This window comes from Meles meles, chromosome 20, assembly GCF_922984935.1.
Source record: "Meles meles chromosome 20, mMelMel3.1 paternal haplotype, whole genome shotgun sequence".
Lineage (NCBI taxonomy): Eukaryota > Metazoa > Chordata > Mammalia > Carnivora > Mustelidae > Meles > Meles meles.
Window position 1 is genome coordinate 52,412,222 of NC_060085.1, and position 20,088 is coordinate 52,432,309.

Genomic DNA, 20,088 nt, shown 5'->3' on the forward strand with positions numbered 1-20,088 from the left:
CTGCATCTCTTTCACCATAAGTCAGAATTCAAAGACATGGGCAAAAGGGCTTCTCAGAGTGCTATCAGAGCTGCCATTTAGTTCTAGCTCAACACGAAAGAGGTCATCGATGTGACTGCCCAGAAGAAGGAAATAATACTGGTCAACATTTCTTTAGTACTTACTGTGTACAATCTTCCCTGAGCTAAGCCCTTTATGTGGATTACCTCAAAATTTTACAACACCCCAAGTAGGTGCTATTCTGGCCTTTCACTGATGAGACAGCCACAGAGATGTTGAGTAACTTGCCCTAGGTCACACAGCTAATAAGAATAAATGAAAAACTCTTTCTATTTGGAGACCTAGGTAGGGCGGAAGTGGGAAGAGGAAGAAGCAGATTGTTCAGGGAGCAGCTCAGGAAGAGGAAGTGTCCCCAACGCCCACCAGACGCCCCAAACCTTCAGCACCGCGGACAGTTCTCAGGGGTTTTTTGTTGTTTTCGCCAGGGTGAAGCGCGCTGGGAGGACTCTCCCAAGATATGGGCTGGATTTAGGGTTGGGGTGAGGTTCCCGGCCTGCTTGAGGCTGCTCCAATGGGGCGGGGGCCGCCCGCAGGGCCGGGCGGGGCTAGGTTACCATCTGGAGTCGCTGCCGCCCGGCGGCCACAGTCAAGGCGCAATCGGCGGGAGTGCAAGCAGGGCTGGAGGGAGTGCAGACGCCGCTGCCGCTGCTACTGCGGCGGCACCTGAACCAACCCCACCGCTGCCGCCGCCCCTAGCCCTGGCAGCCCCTGACTCACAGCCTCCAGCAGCTCCGGCCACTCGACCAGCCATGTCTCTCAGCGGAGCCTCCGAGCGCAGCGTCCCGGCCACCAAGATTGAAATTACCGTGTCCTGCCGGTGAGCCGCCACGCTGGGGAGGGCGTAGGCACTGCCCCTGCCCCAATTGTCTCTGGGGCTTAGAGCGGGCAAGGGCCAGACCCCAGGGGAAAGAAGCATCCAGGGCCGGAAAATCTCAGATTCAGACTTAGGGGAGACTCTGGCGGGTTCAGGGAGGGGGTTTCTTTGAACAGCTCCACCGGCAAATAAAAGCTCAGCCTGCGGGTTCAAGGAACGGGTCCGCGGGGATCCAATAGGATCTGGGTTCCAGGAGGACAAAGTTCTGGGGCTAACCCTCTTTCCTGGACCCTTGAAGACAGTGTGGAAGCATAGATAATAAGTCTTGAGCCGATATTTTTGGTGCTGTCCAGGGTGCGGACAACGCGGACCACCTCCCCACCCCACCCCCAACAACTCTTTCACTGGGTGTAGTAATGGGGGAAGGAGATGCGATTTGAGCCCCATGTCTCCCTCGGGTGCCCAACTCAGGTCAGAGTCCGAGCACTGGGCTCCAGAATGACCCATTCTCTGTCCGTCTGTCTGTTGCTTTCTCTAGGAACCTGCTGGACCTCGACACCTTCTCCAAGTCTGATCCCAGTAGGAGGCGCCAGGGAAGGGAGGGGGAACTAGGGTCCGGGCGCGACTGAGGGGTGGGGAGAGGTTCAGGCCAACCTGACATCCTTCCTTCCCCGCCTCCACTCTCGCCTGCAGTGGTGGTGCTTTACACGCAGAGCCGGGCCAGCCAGGAGTGGCGAGAGGTGAGTCCAAGAGCCTTCTCTTAGCCAAGAGCTGCCCCCCACCCACCCCATCTCTTGCCTGCTGGTTGGCCCCATGCTTACTCTCTGCCCCCTATCCAGTTTGGCCGGACAGAGGTGATCGACAACACGCTGAACCCAGACTTTGTGCGCAAATTCGTCCTGGACTACTTCTTTGAGGAAAAGCAAAACCTGCGCTTTGATGTGTGAGCCCCGCCCAGAATCCTGGGTTGGATCCCACCCCCCCAACCTGGATCCACACAAGATTCTGGCAGGCTCCACCCCAACCCTGCCTCCCAGCCTGGCTCCTCCACCAGGCCTTTAGTCCCACTCTGAAGGCCTTCACTCTAGTCTTAGCTGTGTCCCCAACTCTAGCTTGGCCCTGTCCTTAGGTCAGATCCAATCCAGTTCACTTCCCAGACCTGGCTGGGCCCAAAGTTTGCACCCTAATTTAGCTCAGGGTCCATCAAGAGGCTCTGGTATAACTCCAGCCCCAGCAGGCCCCAGACTTAGCCTTGTCCCTGACTCTCTGTGACCCTGACTCCTGCCCTAAAGGAGATCCTGACTGAATTTGGATCCAAGGCTGCCCCTCACAATTTTAAACAGGATTCAAAACCCAACCACTTTTCTAGACTGTCTCCCACCAGCCCCGGCTTATGCTGGTTCTACTCTCTTCCCAGATACAACGTTGACTCCAAAACCAACATCTCCAAACCGGTGAGCGAGCATCCCCTTGTGGGCTGGCTAGGCACACAGGAGAGCCTCAGTGTGTTAAACGACCTCCCATAGAACCCTCCTACACCTCAACCCCAACTCTAACTTCTTGGGCCCCAAACCCAGCCTCCTGCCCCTCCTCTCCTGCTCTTGCCTCTTGGTTTCCCACCCAGGCTTTTTACTCATTGTTCCTCTTCCCTCTCGGCCACCTTTGGAACACGCAGAAGGTGAGGCTGAACGGGGCTGGCTTTGGGAGGGTGGGGTGTGGAATGGAAGGTGAGGTGTGGGATGGCATTGTAGAGAGCAACTTAAACTGACAGCAGAACCAAGAAGCAGAATTGGCCTGGGGACCCCCTTCCCCCTTCCTTCTTCTTTAAAGCACGGGCAGGGTGATGTTTCTAGTGTTCTGCCATCCTGGAACACACTGGTTGGTGCAGCAGTATCACCAGGGCTAGGCTGGGACTCTGCACCCCCAGTCCCTCCTGGCCTTCTTGACTCCATGTCCTGGTGCAGGATTTCCTGGGACAAGCATTCCTGGCCCTGGGAGAGGTGATCGGAGGCCAGGGCAGCCGTGTAGAGCGAACCCTCACGTAAGCTGAACAAGAAGGGGTGCTGGGTAAAGGGTGGGTGCCTCCAAATTTTCCTCCCAAAGACGCTGCTGACCCAATAGCAGTGAAGGCTGAGACTCCCCCTGGTCAGGGGCCTTCAGTGGCTCCCATCACCCTCCTGGGAAATACCAACGTCCAGGGCTCCAGTCAAGTCAGTCTCAGGACTAATGTCTTGTCTTGTCCTTTCTCCCTCTGTCTCTGCCTTTATCTGTCTGTCTCTGTCTCTGTCTCTCTCACCTCAGTCTTTTTCTAAGTCTGAATCTACCCTTAAGATCCACTTCTAAGCTGTTTTCCTCTGGGAAGCTTCCCCTCACTTAATCAAGACCCCTGGAATTTCCATTACATTTACTCACTAAATATTTATCAACATGTTTTGTATGCCATACCCTGTGCTAGACACCAGGGACTCATCCATTCCATAAATACTACTGGGCATATACTCTATGTCAGCCACTGTTCAAGGCGCTTGGGTTGTAATGATGAACATAACAAAGGTTCCTGTCCTCAGGGAACTTATACTATAGAAGGTGGGGGAGAAACTGTACAAAATCAACACAATCAACAAAATCAACAAGTAAGTAAATTATATAATATATTGGAAGATATCAAGTGCTATGGAAAAAAGGCAAAGTAGAACAGACTTAGGAAGATCGTAAATGCTGAGTGGTAGGACTTGCAATATTCTGCAGAGTGGCTGAGTAGGTTTTATGGAGAGGCAACTTTAGAGCAAATACCTGGACGAAGTAAGGAAGTAAGCCATGCAGATACCTGGATATGGGATGTTCCAAGCAGAGGAAGCTGCCGGGGAAAAGCCTGATATGTTCAGAGAGCAGCACAGAGGCCAGTGTGGCTATAGCCAAGTGAACAGGAGGAAGGAAGGAAGAGATGAGACTGGAGAGTTAACAGTTTAGGGCCTTGTAGCCACTGTAAGGATTTTAGCTTTTACTCTGAGTTGAGAGTCACTGGAAGGCTCTGAAGAAAGGAGTGACATGATCTGACTATGTTTTCAAAGAATGATGCTGGCTGCTGGACTGAGAATAAACCTTGGGCAGATGAAGAGAGTAGCATGTATCCCACTGGAAAGCTATTACAGTAATCCAGGGTGGCAGCAGTAAAGGAGAGAAATGGTCAGATCTGGATATTACTGAAAGTGTAGTCAACTGATTCCTGACAGGTTGAATATGGATGTGAGAGAAAAGGAGTCAAGGATGACACCAAACCCTTTGGCCTGAACACCTGGAAGGATGGAGTTGCCATAAATGAGATGGTTAAAAAAAAAAAAAAAAAGGAGGGAGATGTATATTGTGGGGGGATTTAATCAGGAGTTAAGTCTGACTCCTGTTGAATTTGATAATTTTTTTAGACATCCTGTCAGATATATCAAATAGGCAGTAAGATACATGAGTTGTAGATGCTCTTTCAGACCAGGAGACTAGATGAAATCACCAAGGAAGTGAGCAGAGAAAGAAAGGACCAAACACCAAGACTCCATGAAATGGAACTAGAAAAGGAGACTGAGAAGGAACAGTTATGAAGTAGGAGGAGGACTGAAAGAAGGGGTGTTGTCTTGGAGGCAAAGTGAAGGTCATGTATTGAGGAGAGAGTGACCTGCCATGTCAAATGCTGCTGCAGATCTGAAGTTCTGAAGGAAGAGGTGGGGTGATAGCCTGGTTGGAGAGGTTTAGAAGAGAATGGAAGAGAGGAATGAAAGTCAAGAAATCTTTCAAGGGGTTTTGCTGCAACAAAAAGAGAAAAAGAAGTGTGGTTAGGGAAGGAAGTGAGGTCAGAATAGGTTTGCATTCTTTTTTTTTACAATTTTATTTATTTGTTTGACAGAGATCACAAGTAGGCAGAGAGGCAGGCAGAGAGAGAAGGGAGAAGCAGGCTCCCTGCTAAGCAAAGAGCCCCTATGCGGGGCTTGATCCCAGGACTCTGGGATCATGACCTGAGCAGAAGGCAGAGGCTTTAACCCACTGAGCCATCCAGGTACCCCTAGGTTTGCATTTTTTAACATGAGAAAAATTATACCACATTTGTATGGTAAGAGGAATGACCCAGTATAAACTGAAAAAATTGTCATAATAAAAAAAAAAAGGAGAGAATTGCTGGAATGATGTCCATGTACAGGCAAGAGGGTGTAGAATGTAGCACACAGTGGAGGGATAAATAGGCACACGGATAGTCATTTATAGCAACAGTTGCGTGGGTGAAGATACTGGAGGCAAGGTAGGTGTGGTGGTAGGTCTGTGGACATTCTCTTCTGGTTGCTTCAGTTTTGTCAGTGAAGTAGGAAACAAGGTCATTGGCTAAGTGAGGATGGGGGAGGAGACTTTTCGGGTCTGAGGAGAGAGGAGGAGTGAAACTGCCCTCTAGCAGAACTGGAGAGAGAAGTATGATTAAGGACCCTCTTGAGGTTTTCGGTCATGCATTTAAAATGAGACCAGTTAGGGGCGCCTGGCTGGCTCAGTCAGTAGAGCATGTGATTCTTGATCTCAGGGTCATGAGTTCGAGCCCCATGCTGGGTGTAGAGATAAATAAATAAGAAGTTTAAAAAAAGTGAGACCTGTTAACAAGATTGTGTGTTTTCCTCTGGCCTTATTCAGTTACACACGTGCAGTATAGGTTAAGCAGAGAATTGGATTTAACTAGGGCTGTTGTTCTGCCAATAAGTATACTGAAGTGACAGAAAGGCAGTAGATAAAGGGTAGGTTGCAAAGAAGCAATTATTATAATCATTGACTGGAACTCACACTGGGTAAGGAGGTGAGGGAAAACATCAAGGAGACAACAGAGAGAAAGCAGTAAGACTTGGTCCTGGGTGTGCAGGTGAAAAGTCCCTATACTCCTCACACTCTTTTTCAAGTACAAGGGGTCAAAAATTAAAGTAGTGAAAGAAATAGTTCCACATTCATGCCAAAGATGGGAAAAATCACTTAGTAAGTTGGAGCCAGGACTTGAACCCAGAACACTTCTGACCTAGCTTTCTCTCTGCTACACTTGGGACCCTTTGGAATCAGGATTCACAGGCTCATATCAGCAAGGTCCCTGACCACTTGGAGACCCAAGGCAAGGCAAGTTGGGGATGAGTGTCCTAATATGTACCTTTCAAATACACGGAAGTGTCCCTTCTTGGGTCAGGGGAGGATAAGTCTTCCCTTGTCTTTTTTATTTCACTCTTCACATTTTATTCCACTCTTCAGAAAGCACATCATCTTCGGTCTAACAAAACAGCCTTTTGCCCCAGGTCTGGTTAGAAATTCTCCCTCATTCAGCACTGCTACATCATACTCTACTTGCCTATTGCCTTTGACATCCCACCTCCCTCTGGAAGCTCCCTGAGAGAATAGTCTAGCAGAACTAGAGAGAGTGCCAACTGGCCAGTTCATACCTAGCACAGTGCCTGACATATAGTAGATACCAAGGTCTGCTTTGAGAAATTTAACCACCTTCATATCAATAACACTTCCCAATTGCTTGTTCTTCCATGCACTCATTCAGATCTTTTCACAACCCCAAGAAGTTGGCGTGATTCCCATTTCATAGTAGAGGAAACTAGGACCCCAAAAGAGGAAATAAATTACTCAGGACTTTAAATCCTATGTCTTCCCCACACTACCATTATAACATATCCACCTAGGCCAGATTAGCCCCTTTCTTTCAGACTATAGACCCCTTCCCTATCAAAGTCAGGCCCTTCCCCACAAGGAACCACACAGGGAAGAAAGAGATACATTTAAGAGACTGTTAGGAAACAGCATAGTGAATCCCCTGGCCCACCTAATCCCAGATTGGCTACCCCATTCTTCATTGCCTACTCTCCCTCCCCTCACAAAGAGGCTTTTTCTGCTTCCAGGGGTGTACCAGGCAAGAAGTGTGGGACCATATTGCTGACTGCAGAGGAGCTTAGCAATTGTCGGGTCAGTAAGGGCCATATGCTAGACCCACAAGGCTTCCTTCTCTCCTAAACTCCCTTTAGTGGACTGTTTGAGGCTATGAACAATTTGGGTATCAACAGCCAAATTTCATCCCTAGGACATTGCCACCATGCAACTGTGTGCAAACAAGCTGGACAAGAAAGATTTCTTTGGGAAGTCAGACCCTTTCCTTGTGTTCTATAGGAGCAATGAAGATGGCACGTGAGTCAATGTCTTCTCCAGTGGCACCCACCCCTGCCCTACTGTGACCATGGGCCCATTACGGCTTTCAGGCCGGAGGTGGGGCATCTTAGACTCTACTAGGACCTGAGTTCAAAATTTACTCAAGGCAGCACACAATATGTGCTCGACACGTGGGGAAATCCCAGGAATCTCCAAGAGTATGAGGTTCTATCTCTGGGCTCAGTCCTGCCCCCAAGGCAGGTTCCAGTCCTCTTATTCCTCTCCAGGTTCACCATCTGCCACAAGACAGAGGTTGTGAAAAACACACTGAATCCTGTGTGGCAACCCTTCAGCATCCCTGTGCGGGCACTGTGCAATGGAGACTATGACAGGTCTGCTTCAGTGTAAACTAGGGAGTAAGGGAACAAGGGCATGAGAATGGGATTCCTGAGGCCCAGTATGCTGGCCTCATAGTTTTGGAGGATCCTGCTTAGTGAGACAGAGTTTTGGGCATAGAGATAGGTAGATGGGGAAGCAAATGGATGGCCACATAAATGGATAGGATGGATGGGTTGATGGGTAGATGAAAGGGCAAATGAACAAAGGAATACACAGATACATGGATGGAGAGTCAGACGGTTGGATAAGCCGGTGAATAGATGGATAGGTATATGGAGGGATGTGTACAAGGGCTGGTGGATGGGTAGAAGGGGAGATGGATGAATGGATAACAGATAAGTGGATAAGTGAACTCATGGGCAGATCAGTCCATGGACAAATGATGGATGGATTAATGGATGAACAAACAGATGGATGGGTATATGAGAGATTGTTAGATGGTTGGAGAGGCAGAGGGATGACCGAAAAAGCAGGAGGATAAATAGGTAGAACAAAAGGTAGATTTGTGAATGGATGGTAGATGGATGGAAGGATCAGTAGATTAATTAGGTGATTAATTAGAATGAAGTAGATGGATAGGCTGACCATATGAACTAATAAATGGACAGTATGAAAACAGGTGAGTAGATGGAAGGATGGATGGGCACACACATGGATGGTTATTGTAGATGAATGGATGATCATATGGACAAATGTGATAGATGGGTGTTTGGTTAGAGAGCTGACTGGACACAGAAATGGATGCTTACATACATCAGTAAGTCAGTGAATGCCTGGACGTATAGTTAGATGGGTGGATAAAGAAAGGGATTAAAACGTTTTAGATTGGCAAATGTATGGGTAAGTGGGTGGCTACATGGATAGAGAGTTGTAACTGCAACACAGATATATGGACATATAGGAGGACTTAGGCATAGTACTTTAGAACAAAGTCTTTGGAACCAGGATATCTGAGTTTAAATCTCAGCTCAATCATTTACTAGTTATGGTCCTTAGTCAAGTTACTGGTTTTGGTTCCCCAGTTTCCTTATCCAAAAATAAGAATAATAGTGCTTACTTTATAGTAAGTACTTAACTTTATAGGGTGGTTCTTAAATCAAATGAGTCAATCTACACAAGCACTGGTAACAATGCCTAGAATATAGTAAGACTCAACAAGTAGTAAAGAATAGTAATAGTGGTACAAAGAGCAATAGAAGAAATAATGGCAGCAGCAATATAGTTGGGTATGCGCATGGACTGATGAATGAATAAATAGGATGGATGGACTGGTGGGAGAAAGGTTAAAGGAAAAACAGATGGGAGTATGGGAGGATGATTTGTGTGTGTTTAAGTAAGTGAGGGTGTCTCTAGGATTTATCATACATGCTAGCCTATGTTTATCTCCTGCATTGCAGAACAGTGAAGATTGATGTATACGACTGGGACCGGGATGGAAGGTAGAACTGCCCCACATAGTACTGTCTTCTCTTGTAGTTATTTCAAACTGTTTTCTCTAATACATAGTACATTTGCTAGGAACCCAAAGTGGCCTTGGGAGTCAAGAAGGGTGATAATAGATGCCACGACCTTGAGTACAACTGACCCTCTCAGTTGCATCTTCCTTCTTTCCCCCTTAACTTGGGCTCTCTCCTGGCCCCAACCTCAGTGCCCTGCAGCCCACGTAAAGGCAGGGGATAGTGGGAACAAAAGACTAGTTTCAGGGCTGGCTCCAAGTCAACAGTAGCTACTGCTCACCCACCCCTGGCCTCACTGCAGCCATGACTTCATCGGTGAGTTCACCACCAGCTACCGGGAGCTGAGCAAGGCCCAGAACCAGTTCACAGTGTATGAGGTGAGAACTCCAGCCCTGTCCAGGTTGCCCAGGCCCTCCATCCCAGTATGCTCAGTCTGCAGTTCCCTTCCTCTGGTTCCCATCTTCACTGTTCTCTTCTTTACCTAGGTACTTAACCCTCGGAAGAAATGTAAGAAGAAGAAATATGTCAATTCAGGAACTGTGAGTGCTCCCTGGAGCTCTGGCCCTCCCTAGATCTTTCCGTTTCTATTCCCATTGACATAATATATGACAAATGTTGGGGGAAGGCTGTGAGCACGGATTACTTGGATATAGTAATGTTGGGTCCAAGGTGACTTCATTTAAGTTTCTTTTTTCCTTTGATTTCTCACCTGAGGAAAACTGTTTGCTTATTACTGTTTTGCAGATTTAAAAAAAAAAAAACACTTATGTTGTATTTCCCAAATTAATACACTTTTGGAAATCAAAATCTGCTTCTGACAGCTTCCTCTTTTTTGCCCTTTCAGAAATTAGATAGGGTTGGGGAGTGTGGGGTAGGGGGTGGAACCATGTGCCTCTCTGCCTTCTGTCACCCAACTGCCCTTTCCAAAATAGCAGGGCTGTCTCTTTGTTCTACAGGTGACACTGCTCTCCTTCTCTGTGGACTCTGAATTCACTTTTGTTGACTACATCAAGGGAGGGTGAGTCACAGGCCAAGTTCTGGGCTGAAAGAGCAGCATTGAGTTATTTCCAGTTCTAAGCCTCAGTTTTCTTATTTATGAATGGTTAGGGTCCGTGGAGATAAACTTTTAAACATGTGGCAAACTATAATGTCCCCCCTCTTAGTTTTCTTCATGAGGCTGACTTTCACACCTAGCTTCCAGTCCTCCCATGGGAAGATGCCAGACAGATGGCCCCAGGAACCTGATTGCGGTCCAGACAAAAATCATGGCCAGGCAACAGGAAGAGTCCAAGAGAGAGGGAAAACCCAAGCAGACCAAAGGGGACATTCCATTTGGCTCAGTAGTGGTAGGCAGGCCTGCCTGGGAAAAGTACTTTGCTTCTCTGAAGCTCACTTTTCTCCGATGCAAAATGGAGATATTAAATACTACTTCAGGGCTATAGTAAGGATTAAGTTAAATGACATAAATTACAGACACTTGTCACACAGTAGGTTCTGCTACCCAGTGTATGCTTCATGGACCAGTAGGATCTGCATCATCTGGGGGTTTGTTAGAAATGTAGAATTTCAGGCTCCACACAGACCATCCAGATCAGAATCTGCATTTTAACACTATCTCCAGGTGATTCACGTGCACACTAGTGTTTGAGAAATCCTGATATAATATGTATTTGTCCCTCACTTCTCAATCCATCTACTTCCCCAACAGGACACAGCTGAACTTCACTGTAGCCATTGACTTCACAGCGTCTAATGGTGAGGCCTTGATGGGGGGATGGCATATGGAGGAATTCTAAGGAATTCATTAGGGATTGGCCTGGATTCTGACCTGGGGATAAGAGTTCACCTACCCAGTGGCACCTGGGTGACTCAGTCGGTCAAGAATTTGCCTACCCAGTAAGCCCAGGCTTGAGACAAAGTCCAGCCAGGCTGGTACTGGGACAGGAGTTTCAGGGGGAGATTATTGCGTATAATAGGGGATGGAAGGTAAAAGAAAATAGGATTTCAATTTTAAAAATTTGAAAGGAGAAATGCCTCCGGAAGTGGATGAGTAAATGAATAGATGGGAGATAATAGAGGTATAAGGAGAAATGAAGCAGTAAATGAGTGAGTAATGACTGAGTAGGTAAATAGATGAATAAAACAAGTAGGTAGATGGGTTAGTGAGTGAGTAGAGTAGGTTGAACAAGTGGATGAATGAATAGGTGTGCAGGTGGACAAATGGACCGATGATTAAAGTGAATAAATAACAGGTAAATAGATAGGATAATGAATGAGTGGATAGGTGTATGAATCCATATGAAGACAGAATGAATTGAAATGAATAGGAATGACGGGTGGGTGGTAGTTGGATAGATACTGGCTATGAGAATGGAGAGGAAGATGGACAGAAATAGGTCGGTAGATTGAAAGATGAATTTATGCTCAGTGGATGGGAGAATGGATATGTGTGTAAGTGGATAAACTGATGGATAGATATAGGGGTTGGTGGATGGATGGAGGGGAAAATGAACATATAGATGACTGGGAAAAATAATGAGGGAATACATGGGTAAAGAGTGAGTGAATGGATAGGTGGTTGGATATATACATGGACAGGTGAATAGATAAATGATCAAGGTGACCATGAGGCTGGGGGTCCTCTGTCCCTACAGGGAATCCTCTGCAGCCCACCTCCCTGCACTACATGAGTCCCTACCAACTCAGCGCCTACGCCATGGCCCTCAAGGCAGTAGGAGAAATCATCCAGGACTATGACAGTGACAAGCTCTTCCCAGCTTATGGCTTTGGGGCCAAAGTGCCTCCAGAGGGACGGATCTCCCACCAGTTTCCCCTGGTATAGTATAGGCCAGAGCCTACACTCCATGCCTTGGCATCTGGTCCACTCAAATTGGTGAAATTCTTCTCAGGGTCAAGTGCCTGCAGAGGACCAGGAAACTATGAGAGGGGAGCAGAGCAGGGAGGGGAGCAGGACTGGAGTTTGGAGGGGAGCATGAGAGAGAAAGATGGAAAAAAGAAGGAGTGAGCTGGGATCAGGGTACTCCTGGGTATACCCTGCGTGGCTCAGCCCAACAAAGCATCTTCCCCAACAGAACAACAACGATGAGGATCCCAACTGTGCAGGGATTGAAGGTGTGTTGGAGAGTTACTTTCAGAGCCTGCGCACAGTGCAGCTCTATGGGCCCACCTACTTTGCTCCTGTCATCAACCAGGTGGCCAGGTAAGGAAACTGGGTGGGGGCTGGAAGGAATGAGGGGACCCAGGCAGGAGACTGATTTTCCAAGGACAGTTAAGACCACTCTTGGGTGAACCTGGGCTTTGGGGAAAGAGTAAAATTTTCAGTGTTGTCCAGGCTCTGATATAAAGAGATAAATGCCTTATTCTGGGGTAGCGAGGTGTCAACAAACTACACCAACCCCACTCTCTGGGATCAACAATTGAGGCCTCAAGTTTGGGGCAAAGAAAGATGGTCCTATAGCACAACGGTTAAAGCACAAGCTTTGGCATCAGACCTGGCTCCACCCCTCACTAACCATGTGACCTTAAGCAACTCAGCCTAAGTCTCCATTTTATCCCTATAAATGGGTATAATAATGGAAAACAATAGCACTTCTTCATAGGGTTATTGGGAGGTTAAAATTAGATAACAAAGTAAGAATTATTAGCACAGTGTCTGGCCCATAGTAAGTGCTCAATAAATGGTAGATTAAAAAAATAGAAAACTAACTTCTAAAAATAGAAGAGTAACTCCAGGGTGCCTGGATGGCTCAGTCAGAAGTGTGTGACTCTTGATCTCAGGGTTGTGAGTTTGAGCTCCACGTTGGGTGTAGAGATTATTTAAATGAATAAATAAATAAAAACTTTAAGAAAAACTCCAAATTTTTAGAAGAAAAAAACCAAGATCACGTATCAAGTCACTTTTTAAAATGCAAATAAAATAAAATGACAGAACTAAAACCAAACATGTCATTAAATATAAATTGGGTAAGTTCACCTATTAAAAGAAAAAGATTCTCTGATTGAATAAAACAATGAAATAATAAGTAACCCCTACAAAATGCTGAATAGAAGAGACCCAGTTACAACAAAGTACTTGAGAAAGCTTGAAAGTAAAAAGATTAAACAAAAAAAGAGAATATAAATGGAAGGATTTTGGGGAGATTTATATGCCTATAGACTTCCCTTTTCCCTAATAAAGACTGTTTATGTAATTCATAACAAGGATAATAGTTTCTTTCAATTATGAAAGTAGCATAACACTGCTGTAAAAAAAATTTCAAGGATGGAGAAATGAAATAAGAAATCATCCAGAATACGGCCCATGGGTATATGGATGTATATACAGTTTTTGACAGTATTTTTCCTTATGAATCCGTAATTGCAGTCAAATTACAAGCAGGGGCACCTGGCTGGCTCAGTCAGAAGAACATGCAACTCTTGGCCTCTGGGTTGTGAGTTCAAGACCCACACTGGATGTAGAGATTACTAAAAAGTTAATTTAAAAAATACATGTAATAGTTCACTACTGATTTTTTCACTTAATATTGGATATTGAGCACATTTTTTTTATTATTAAACAGATTTCTTAATTTTACCTTAGTTCATTCATTCGTTCGTTGAATAAACATTCAATAGAGGCAATGTAACATGAACTTGGGCTGTGGAGCCAGATTAGCTAAGTCAATATACCCACTCTACCACTCCCTAGCTGTGTGAATTTGAGCAAGATCCTGAACATCTCTATGCCTGTTTCCTCAATTGTAAAATGGCAATAATAATAGCAATATCATAGGGCTGTTGTGAGGGTTAACTAAGTTAATATATGTCAAGCACTTAGTGCCTGACACATCATAACTGCTATAAGTGTTAGCTGTTACTGTTACTATTATTATCATTATTACTATTCAAAGGGCATCTGCTGTATGCTCAGTTCTCTGCTGGGGCACTGGAGACTCACAGATGAATCACATCTAGTCTCTGCCCTTGGGAGCTCCTGCCTTGGTGCAGGAGACAGAAATATAAATAAATCATTACTTTCCATACGCTATAGCTTCCCAGACTTTTCCAGCAAGTTGCCTGTTGGCAAAGGCAAGCGATCGCTTCCCTCAGGGGACTCTTAGGGGCACAGCTGAAAGCAACCAGGCTGAAAATGTCTTTGAAGTCACCATATTTATCTTAAAAATCATGCAAATTTTACATTCTCCTCATTTTGTGTCCATGTGTGCTTTAATTTAGAGGGGGAAAAAGGTGTTTTAAGTATATGTAGAGTCATCTAGCTTTATCCACCAGATCATACAGCAGAATGGATGCTCCAGGTATCCTGTAAACTTGGGTCTCTCTGGGCACACATGCTGGTACTCTCATGGGTGTGAAAACCCATGCGGAAGGGCTGACAGCCTACCTTGGTGGGTGGTATCCTAGAAGGCAGAGGGAGAAGAGGGGTGGGTATAACCTAGTCTGAAAAGACCCAATGAGCCTAACTTTCAGAGGGAAGTGGGTCTAGAGGGCAAGTTGGATTTTATCAGAGAAAGAGATGTAGAGTAGGCCTGGCAGAAGGAACAGCATGTGAAAAACACAGAGTTACAAAAGGGCAAGCTCAGGAAACAGTAAACAGTATATTATGACCAGAATGTACAATGTCTATGGAGCGTATCCAAAGAAAAGGCCAGGAACAGAGAGTGAAGGAATCAAGAGCTCAGGCTTTAGGCTTAGTTAGGTTCTTTTACTGAGCACTTGAAATGTAGCTTGGGTCAGCAAGAAACCAAATATTTACTTCTATTTTTTTAAAGATTTTATTTATTTATTTGACAGAGATCACAAGTAGGCAGAGAGGCAGGCAGAGAGAGGGGGAAGCAGGCTCCCTGATGAGCAGACAGCCCAATGCAGGGCTGGATGCCAGGACCTGAGATCATTACTTGAGCTGAAGGCAGAGGCTTAACCCACTGAGCCACCCAGGGGCCCCTATTTACTTCTATTTAATGTAATTTAAATTTCAATCGTCCCATATGGCCAGGGTCTGCCTTACTGGATAGTGCAACTCTGTCCTTTCCAACCTAAGGGCCTAAGACTGAAAGTCAAGAGACCAGGATGTACCATGACCTTTGTGCTCTCTGAAGGTCTCATTTTTCTTATATTTAAAATAAGGGACTGAACTCAGTAACTTCTGAACCCTTTTCAGATAGAAAAATCTTGGATTCAAAGATTAATGATGAGAGAAGGAAAAAGGAGTTTGGGAGCAGCTGTTAGACTGGCTAAGCACCCAGCAGCATAGGCAATGGGAGGTGGCCAGCAGAGGGGAGAAGGAAGAAAAAGGAAATGGATGAGAAAGGGAAGAAAGAAGGCCTTTAGCCTTTGGTCTTGCCCTTGTAAAAACCAAATCTTTCTAGGGTTTGTCAAAGCCCTGTGTGATCTGGCCCCTACCCCATCTCAGCCACATGGTCCACTTTGCTTTCTGGGCTCCAGACACAGTGGGCTTCCTTCAGTCCCATCACAAGGCCCTTGTCTGTGCTGTTCCCTTTGTTCGTCCCTTTTTCTTAGCCTCTCCTTCATCCTTAGACATTACTTCCTGAAAGATGCCTTCATTGACCTGCTGGACAATGTCAGGACCCTCTACTAGACACTGTTACAGCAGTGTTCCTTTCCATTACAGTACTCGTCACAAGAGTAATTACAGCTATTTCTGTGATTCTGGGATTCATGTCCTCCCTCGAGATGGCTGGGATGAATTTGTTTTTTCTCATTGTGTACCTCTGGTGCCTACTATAACATGTAACTACCATAGTAAGTTCTCCATAAATGTTACTGGAGGGATATCAGACAGGGGCAGGCGTCCACGTCTGGGGAAGGAGCATGAGCTTCAGAAACCCCAATCCTTGCCTACTGCTTATACACCGGTGGTGGAAGCTTTAGGAGTAGGGTGTTCCCTTGGCCTGTCTGGGCTTTCAGCTGGATTCTGATCGTGGACTTTCAACCAGGGCTGCAGCCAAGATCTCTGATGGTTCCCAGTACTACGTTCTACTCATCATCACTGATGGGGTCATCTCTGACATGACGCAGACCAAGGAGGCCATTGTCAGTGTGAGTCCAAGGAGGAGGGCTTGGCAAAGAAGGGCACTGTTAATAACTGTGAACAGTTTGAGATTTTACTCTACTTGCAAGCTAACAAATTAGCCCTTTAGTTTCATGGATGCTAGCAGAAGACATAAGACTCCTGGATCAGAGACAAAGAACTTTGTTATTCTCAGCCATAATAGTAGCTCAATTATCAGTATTTGCTTTGATTCTAAGTCCCAGTTCCCATAAAATGATGTGAAGAGGGTCGAATGACACCTGGACCCACAGTTGGATGCATTATAGGTCAGAAATCCTAGCTTAGGGTATCTGAATCTTTTATAATGGGCAGTAAGCATGCCTGCCTTTGTTCTAGTATGAGAAACAAACCTGCCCTTTGCTCCAAGGAAGACACTATATCTTTCAAGGCTGTCTGATACGCAGACATCCTTGAAAAGATAGTTTGGAAAAAAGGGAATCAGTGACTCTGCTTGCAAGATGTGCAGAAACATGACACCTGCACAGAGAATTGTCCCCAGCAGGCACCTCCATTGTTATGACTGTTCACTCCAACCATTCAACCTCTTTCCCTCACAGGCCTCCTCACTGCCCATGTCTATCATTATTGTTGGTGTGGGACCAGCCATGTTTGAAGGTGAGTAGGATCAAGGGTGTCCATGAATGAGACCAAGAACTGGGGAAAATATGGGAGGATCTGGGCACCCAGGTCCAAATCACATAAAGGAGAAAATGGATGCCTGCGTTGGACCTTGGCCAAGTGAAAGACCTTCTCTGAACCTATTTCCTTATTATAACCAAGGTTGTTGATATGAATACTTCCTTCTTGGGGTTCCTTGGTGGATGGAATGCATAATAAGGCATAATAACAACTCTATAACAATGCCTAAAATTTGTTAGCACTCAAAAAAACCACCACGAACTATTCCATGATGACCCCAAAGTGGAGCTAACAAGGAACAGGGTAGCATGGGCAGGTATGGGAGAGGGCAATCAGCTAAAGGGTGTCTTCTCTGCAGCAATGGAAGAGCTGGATGGCGATGATGTGCGCGTATCCTCCAGGGGACGCTATGCAGAACGGGACATCGTTCAGGTAGATCTAACCAGGGAGAGGAAGTCATGGAGCCAAAAGGCACAGTGGGAAAGACAGGCTAAGTTGGCAGCCACTCTCCCATACTGTCTTCTTAGTCATCTACCTTTCTCCCCATTACTCTTTTAGCCGTTCTGCATTCATTGAATAAATTCTTTTTGAGGAACAGGCAGGTTGCTGCAGCCATTCTGGATCCATAGTATAGGAGATCCTCAAAGCCCCCGCCCTCTAGTGGAGACAACTAATAATCACACAGCTAAATATCTTACTAGATTGTGATAAGTGCTCCAGGGGAGCAGCAAATGCCAATGAGAGCCTCTAACAGGGACCTGACTTAGCAGGGTAGTCAGGGAAAGCTTCTGTAAGGAAATGACATTTGAGCTAAAACCTAAAGGAGGGTTGCTCTACCTACACATTGCAGGTAGAGAAGGAGCACATGCAAAGGCCCTGAGGCTCAGAAGAATTAGCCCAAACATGGAAAGGCAATAGGCCAGGGTGGCAGGATCCCAGGAAATGTGAAGAAGAGGGGGCCATGCTGGTTATGATGAAGATTTGTAGTTTTATACTAAAGAATTAGAAACCTCTTGAAGGGTTTTACCTAGGGGACTGAGATGGTCAGACTTGCAGGGTCATCAGCAGCAGGTTGAGAGAGAAAGCAAGTAGAAAGACCTGTCAGTGAGGAAGCCTTTGAAATAGTAGAGGAGAGATGACAGGGATCTGGACAGGAATGGAAGCAGCGAGGATGGAGAGAAAAAGCAGGTTCAACAGATTGTTTAAGAAAATTTTAAAAGAGTTGATGCTTTGATTAAATGGTTATGGGGAGGGAGGAAGACTTCAAGGATGACTCTGTTTTCTACCTTGAACAACTGACTGAGTGATAGTCCCACTTAATGGGAAAGGAAAGCCTTCCCTTGGGAAGGGGGAGGAACAGATTTGGAAAAAAGGGCCAGAATTCAGTTGCGAACACACTGCGTTTGAGATATCTAAGACAAATGAATGGAAATGTGATATGGGCAACTAAATATGTGGCTCTAGACCTTAAAAAAAAAAGGTCAGGGATGGGAGTATAAATTTGGGAGTCATCAGAGTACAGTTTTTAAAGTCATGGAAGTATATGAAATCACCCAGGAGAGAAATGAGAGAAGTGACCAGGTTTAGGATCAGGTAGACCCAGAGGAATGGGAGTGAGGGGGAGGAGCATCCAGAAAGGAATGAAAAAATCCAGAAGAGTGTGGTATGTCAAGAGTGGGATGTGTCTGGGAAGATTATGGTCAAATGTAATTAAAAGCTAAAGAGGAGTCAAGCAAGATGAAGACTGACAATTATTGCCCACTGGACTTATTTGGTAACATAAGGCCCATTACATTGGCGAGAGCAGTGTCAGTACTGCATGAAGCCAAACCGGAATGGGTTGAAGGCGTATAGAAGGTGAATAGAAAAGGGATGGAGAGAAAGCAAATGTAGAAAGCTGTCCGAGATAGGGGTGGGAAGAGATAGTGTTAAATTTGGAAAGAGATGTTAGGAGTCAAAGAGGAAACCTCCTTAGTGCTCCCCTTCCCATTCCTCTCTTCCCTGGCCATTACCCACAACCTGATTGTCTGTGCCTATCCCAGTTCGTCCCATTCCGAGATTATGTTGACCGGTCAGGAAACCAGGTGCTGAGTATGGCCCGACTAGCCAAGGACGTGCTGGCTGAGATCCCAGAGCAGCTGCTGTCCTACATGCGCACCAGGGATATCCAACCTCGCCCCCCACCTCCTGCCAACTCCAGCCCAACCCCAGCTCCAGAACAGTCCTGAGGAGCCTACCTATGCAGTAACTAGCAGTCTGCCTGCCTGCCCACCCACTGCTTCTGCTGAAAGCCAGAGGCACCTGGAGCCCTGGACCTTACTGAGTCCAGCTTGAAGGATCAGTGCTAGCTAGTTGAGCCTTCTGTCCCCTCACCCACAGAAGGGCCTGGCACTGTCACCACTTCCCTGCCTTTGTGCTGATAATAAAGTTGATCTTTACTCCACTTCTGTCTCATGGTTCTTGGGGAAGGAGCCTGGGGGAACTGAGGGTCTGGGGCCATACCAAGAGAAGTGAGCAAAAACTGCTTCAGTTAAGGTTCATCCCCATCCTATCACCCATCCATCCAATCACTTCTTTTTTTTTTCCCCATCCAATCACTTCTTCAGACATTCTTCAAGCACCTTAAGAAATGATAACTGAAACTTTGTGCACTTGTTTTTTTCTGAAGAGAGGCCCATAGCTTTCGTCAGGTTCTCAAAGGGGTTCCTGACCTCAAAAGGGGTCAGCTTTACAATGACTCTAACTTTGCTCTGATCCATGTATTCTGAATATTTTGTTTTGTTTTTAGATTTTTATTTATTTGTTTATTTATTTGACAGAGGGAGAGAGAGAGAGAGGGAACAAGCAAGCACACAAGCAGGAGGAGCAGCAGACAGAGGGAGAGGGAGAAGCAGGCTCCCCGCTGAGCAGGAAGCCCAGTGCAGGACTCAATCCCAGGACTCCCAGATCATGACTGGAGCAGAAGGCAGTCGCTTAACCAACTGAGCCACACAGGCACCCCATTCTGAATATTTTAATGAGCATAATAAAAACAGCTAAATACTTGAGTATTCAGTACATATGGAGGTGATTTACAAGCATACTCTTATTTAATCCTCACAACAATCCTGTGAGGTAAGCACTATATTTTATCTCCACTTTATACATTAGGAAACTGAGGCTCAGAGAGGTTAAATCACTTTTTGAAAAGAACTTATCAGTTTCACTCCAGATCCCAAGATCTTAACCAGCAAACATCTTCCTGGAGTGTTGCTTCTATTAAGATGTTTTTCAGAAAACATTATTTATGAAAATTCATACATTACAGTAGGTCGAATGCAAGGTTTGCATTAAGATATAGTAGAAGCTTCTGCCTACTTTGAGCTTTGCCCCAGAACCCTGGAAGACCCTTTCACGCTCTTCTTTTGATGTTGAAAAACTGAAGAGGCTCAACAACAAGCATTGCTTAACAAGTGGACTCTTCCCAGGACACA

At 45.9% G+C, this 20,088-nt stretch overlaps 1 protein-coding gene across 3 annotated transcripts; it reads left to right on the forward strand.

Moving 5' to 3' along the window:
- The first annotated feature begins 586 nt into the window (after nucleotides 1-586).
- CPNE9 (copine family member 9) lies at nucleotides 587-19,058 on the forward strand. 3 transcript variants are annotated; one of them, XM_045990147.1, is made up of 21 exons: nucleotides 589-877; nucleotides 1,413-1,453; nucleotides 1,568-1,614; nucleotides 1,714-1,817; nucleotides 2,292-2,328; nucleotides 2,550-2,552; nucleotides 2,839-2,915; nucleotides 6,787-6,850; nucleotides 6,966-7,069; nucleotides 7,318-7,422; nucleotides 8,827-8,868; nucleotides 9,188-9,263; nucleotides 9,372-9,425; nucleotides 9,843-9,904; nucleotides 10,595-10,641; nucleotides 11,541-11,722; nucleotides 11,979-12,106; nucleotides 15,861-15,963; nucleotides 16,534-16,591; nucleotides 16,974-17,047; nucleotides 18,658-19,058. In XM_045990147.1, exons 1-21 carry the CDS (start codon nucleotides 810-812, stop codon nucleotides 18,841-18,843), a joined length of 1,662 nt encoding a protein of 553 aa, XP_045846103.1. In that variant the 5' UTR covers nucleotides 589-809; the 3' UTR covers nucleotides 18,844-19,058. The 3 variants fall into 3 exon arrangements, with proteins under 3 accessions (XP_045846105.1, XP_045846104.1, XP_045846103.1); XM_045990148.1 differs by lacking the exon at nucleotides 2,550-2,552 and having other exon boundaries at nucleotides 588-877; XM_045990149.1 differs by lacking the exons at nucleotides 2,550-2,552; nucleotides 2,839-2,915; nucleotides 6,787-6,850 and having other exon boundaries at nucleotides 587-877.
- Nucleotides 19,059-20,088: the final 1,030 nt, after the last annotated feature.

What these genes read in the sequence shown, in the direction of transcription:
- CPNE9 (XM_045990147.1), top strand. Translation starts at nt 810, where the DNA reads ATGTCTCTCAGCGGAGCCTCCGAGCGCAGCGTCCCGGCCACCAAGATT. An exon ending in CTTCTCCAAGTCTGATCCCA is followed by an intron (nt 1,454 to 1,567) that starts GTAGGAGGCGCC and finishes TCTCGCCTGCAG; the next exon opens with TGGTGGTGCTTTACACGCAG. An exon ending in TCTCCCACCAGTTTCCCCTG is followed by an intron (nt 11,723 to 11,978) that starts GTATAGTATAGG and finishes CTTCCCCAACAG; the next exon opens with AACAACAACGATGAGGATCC.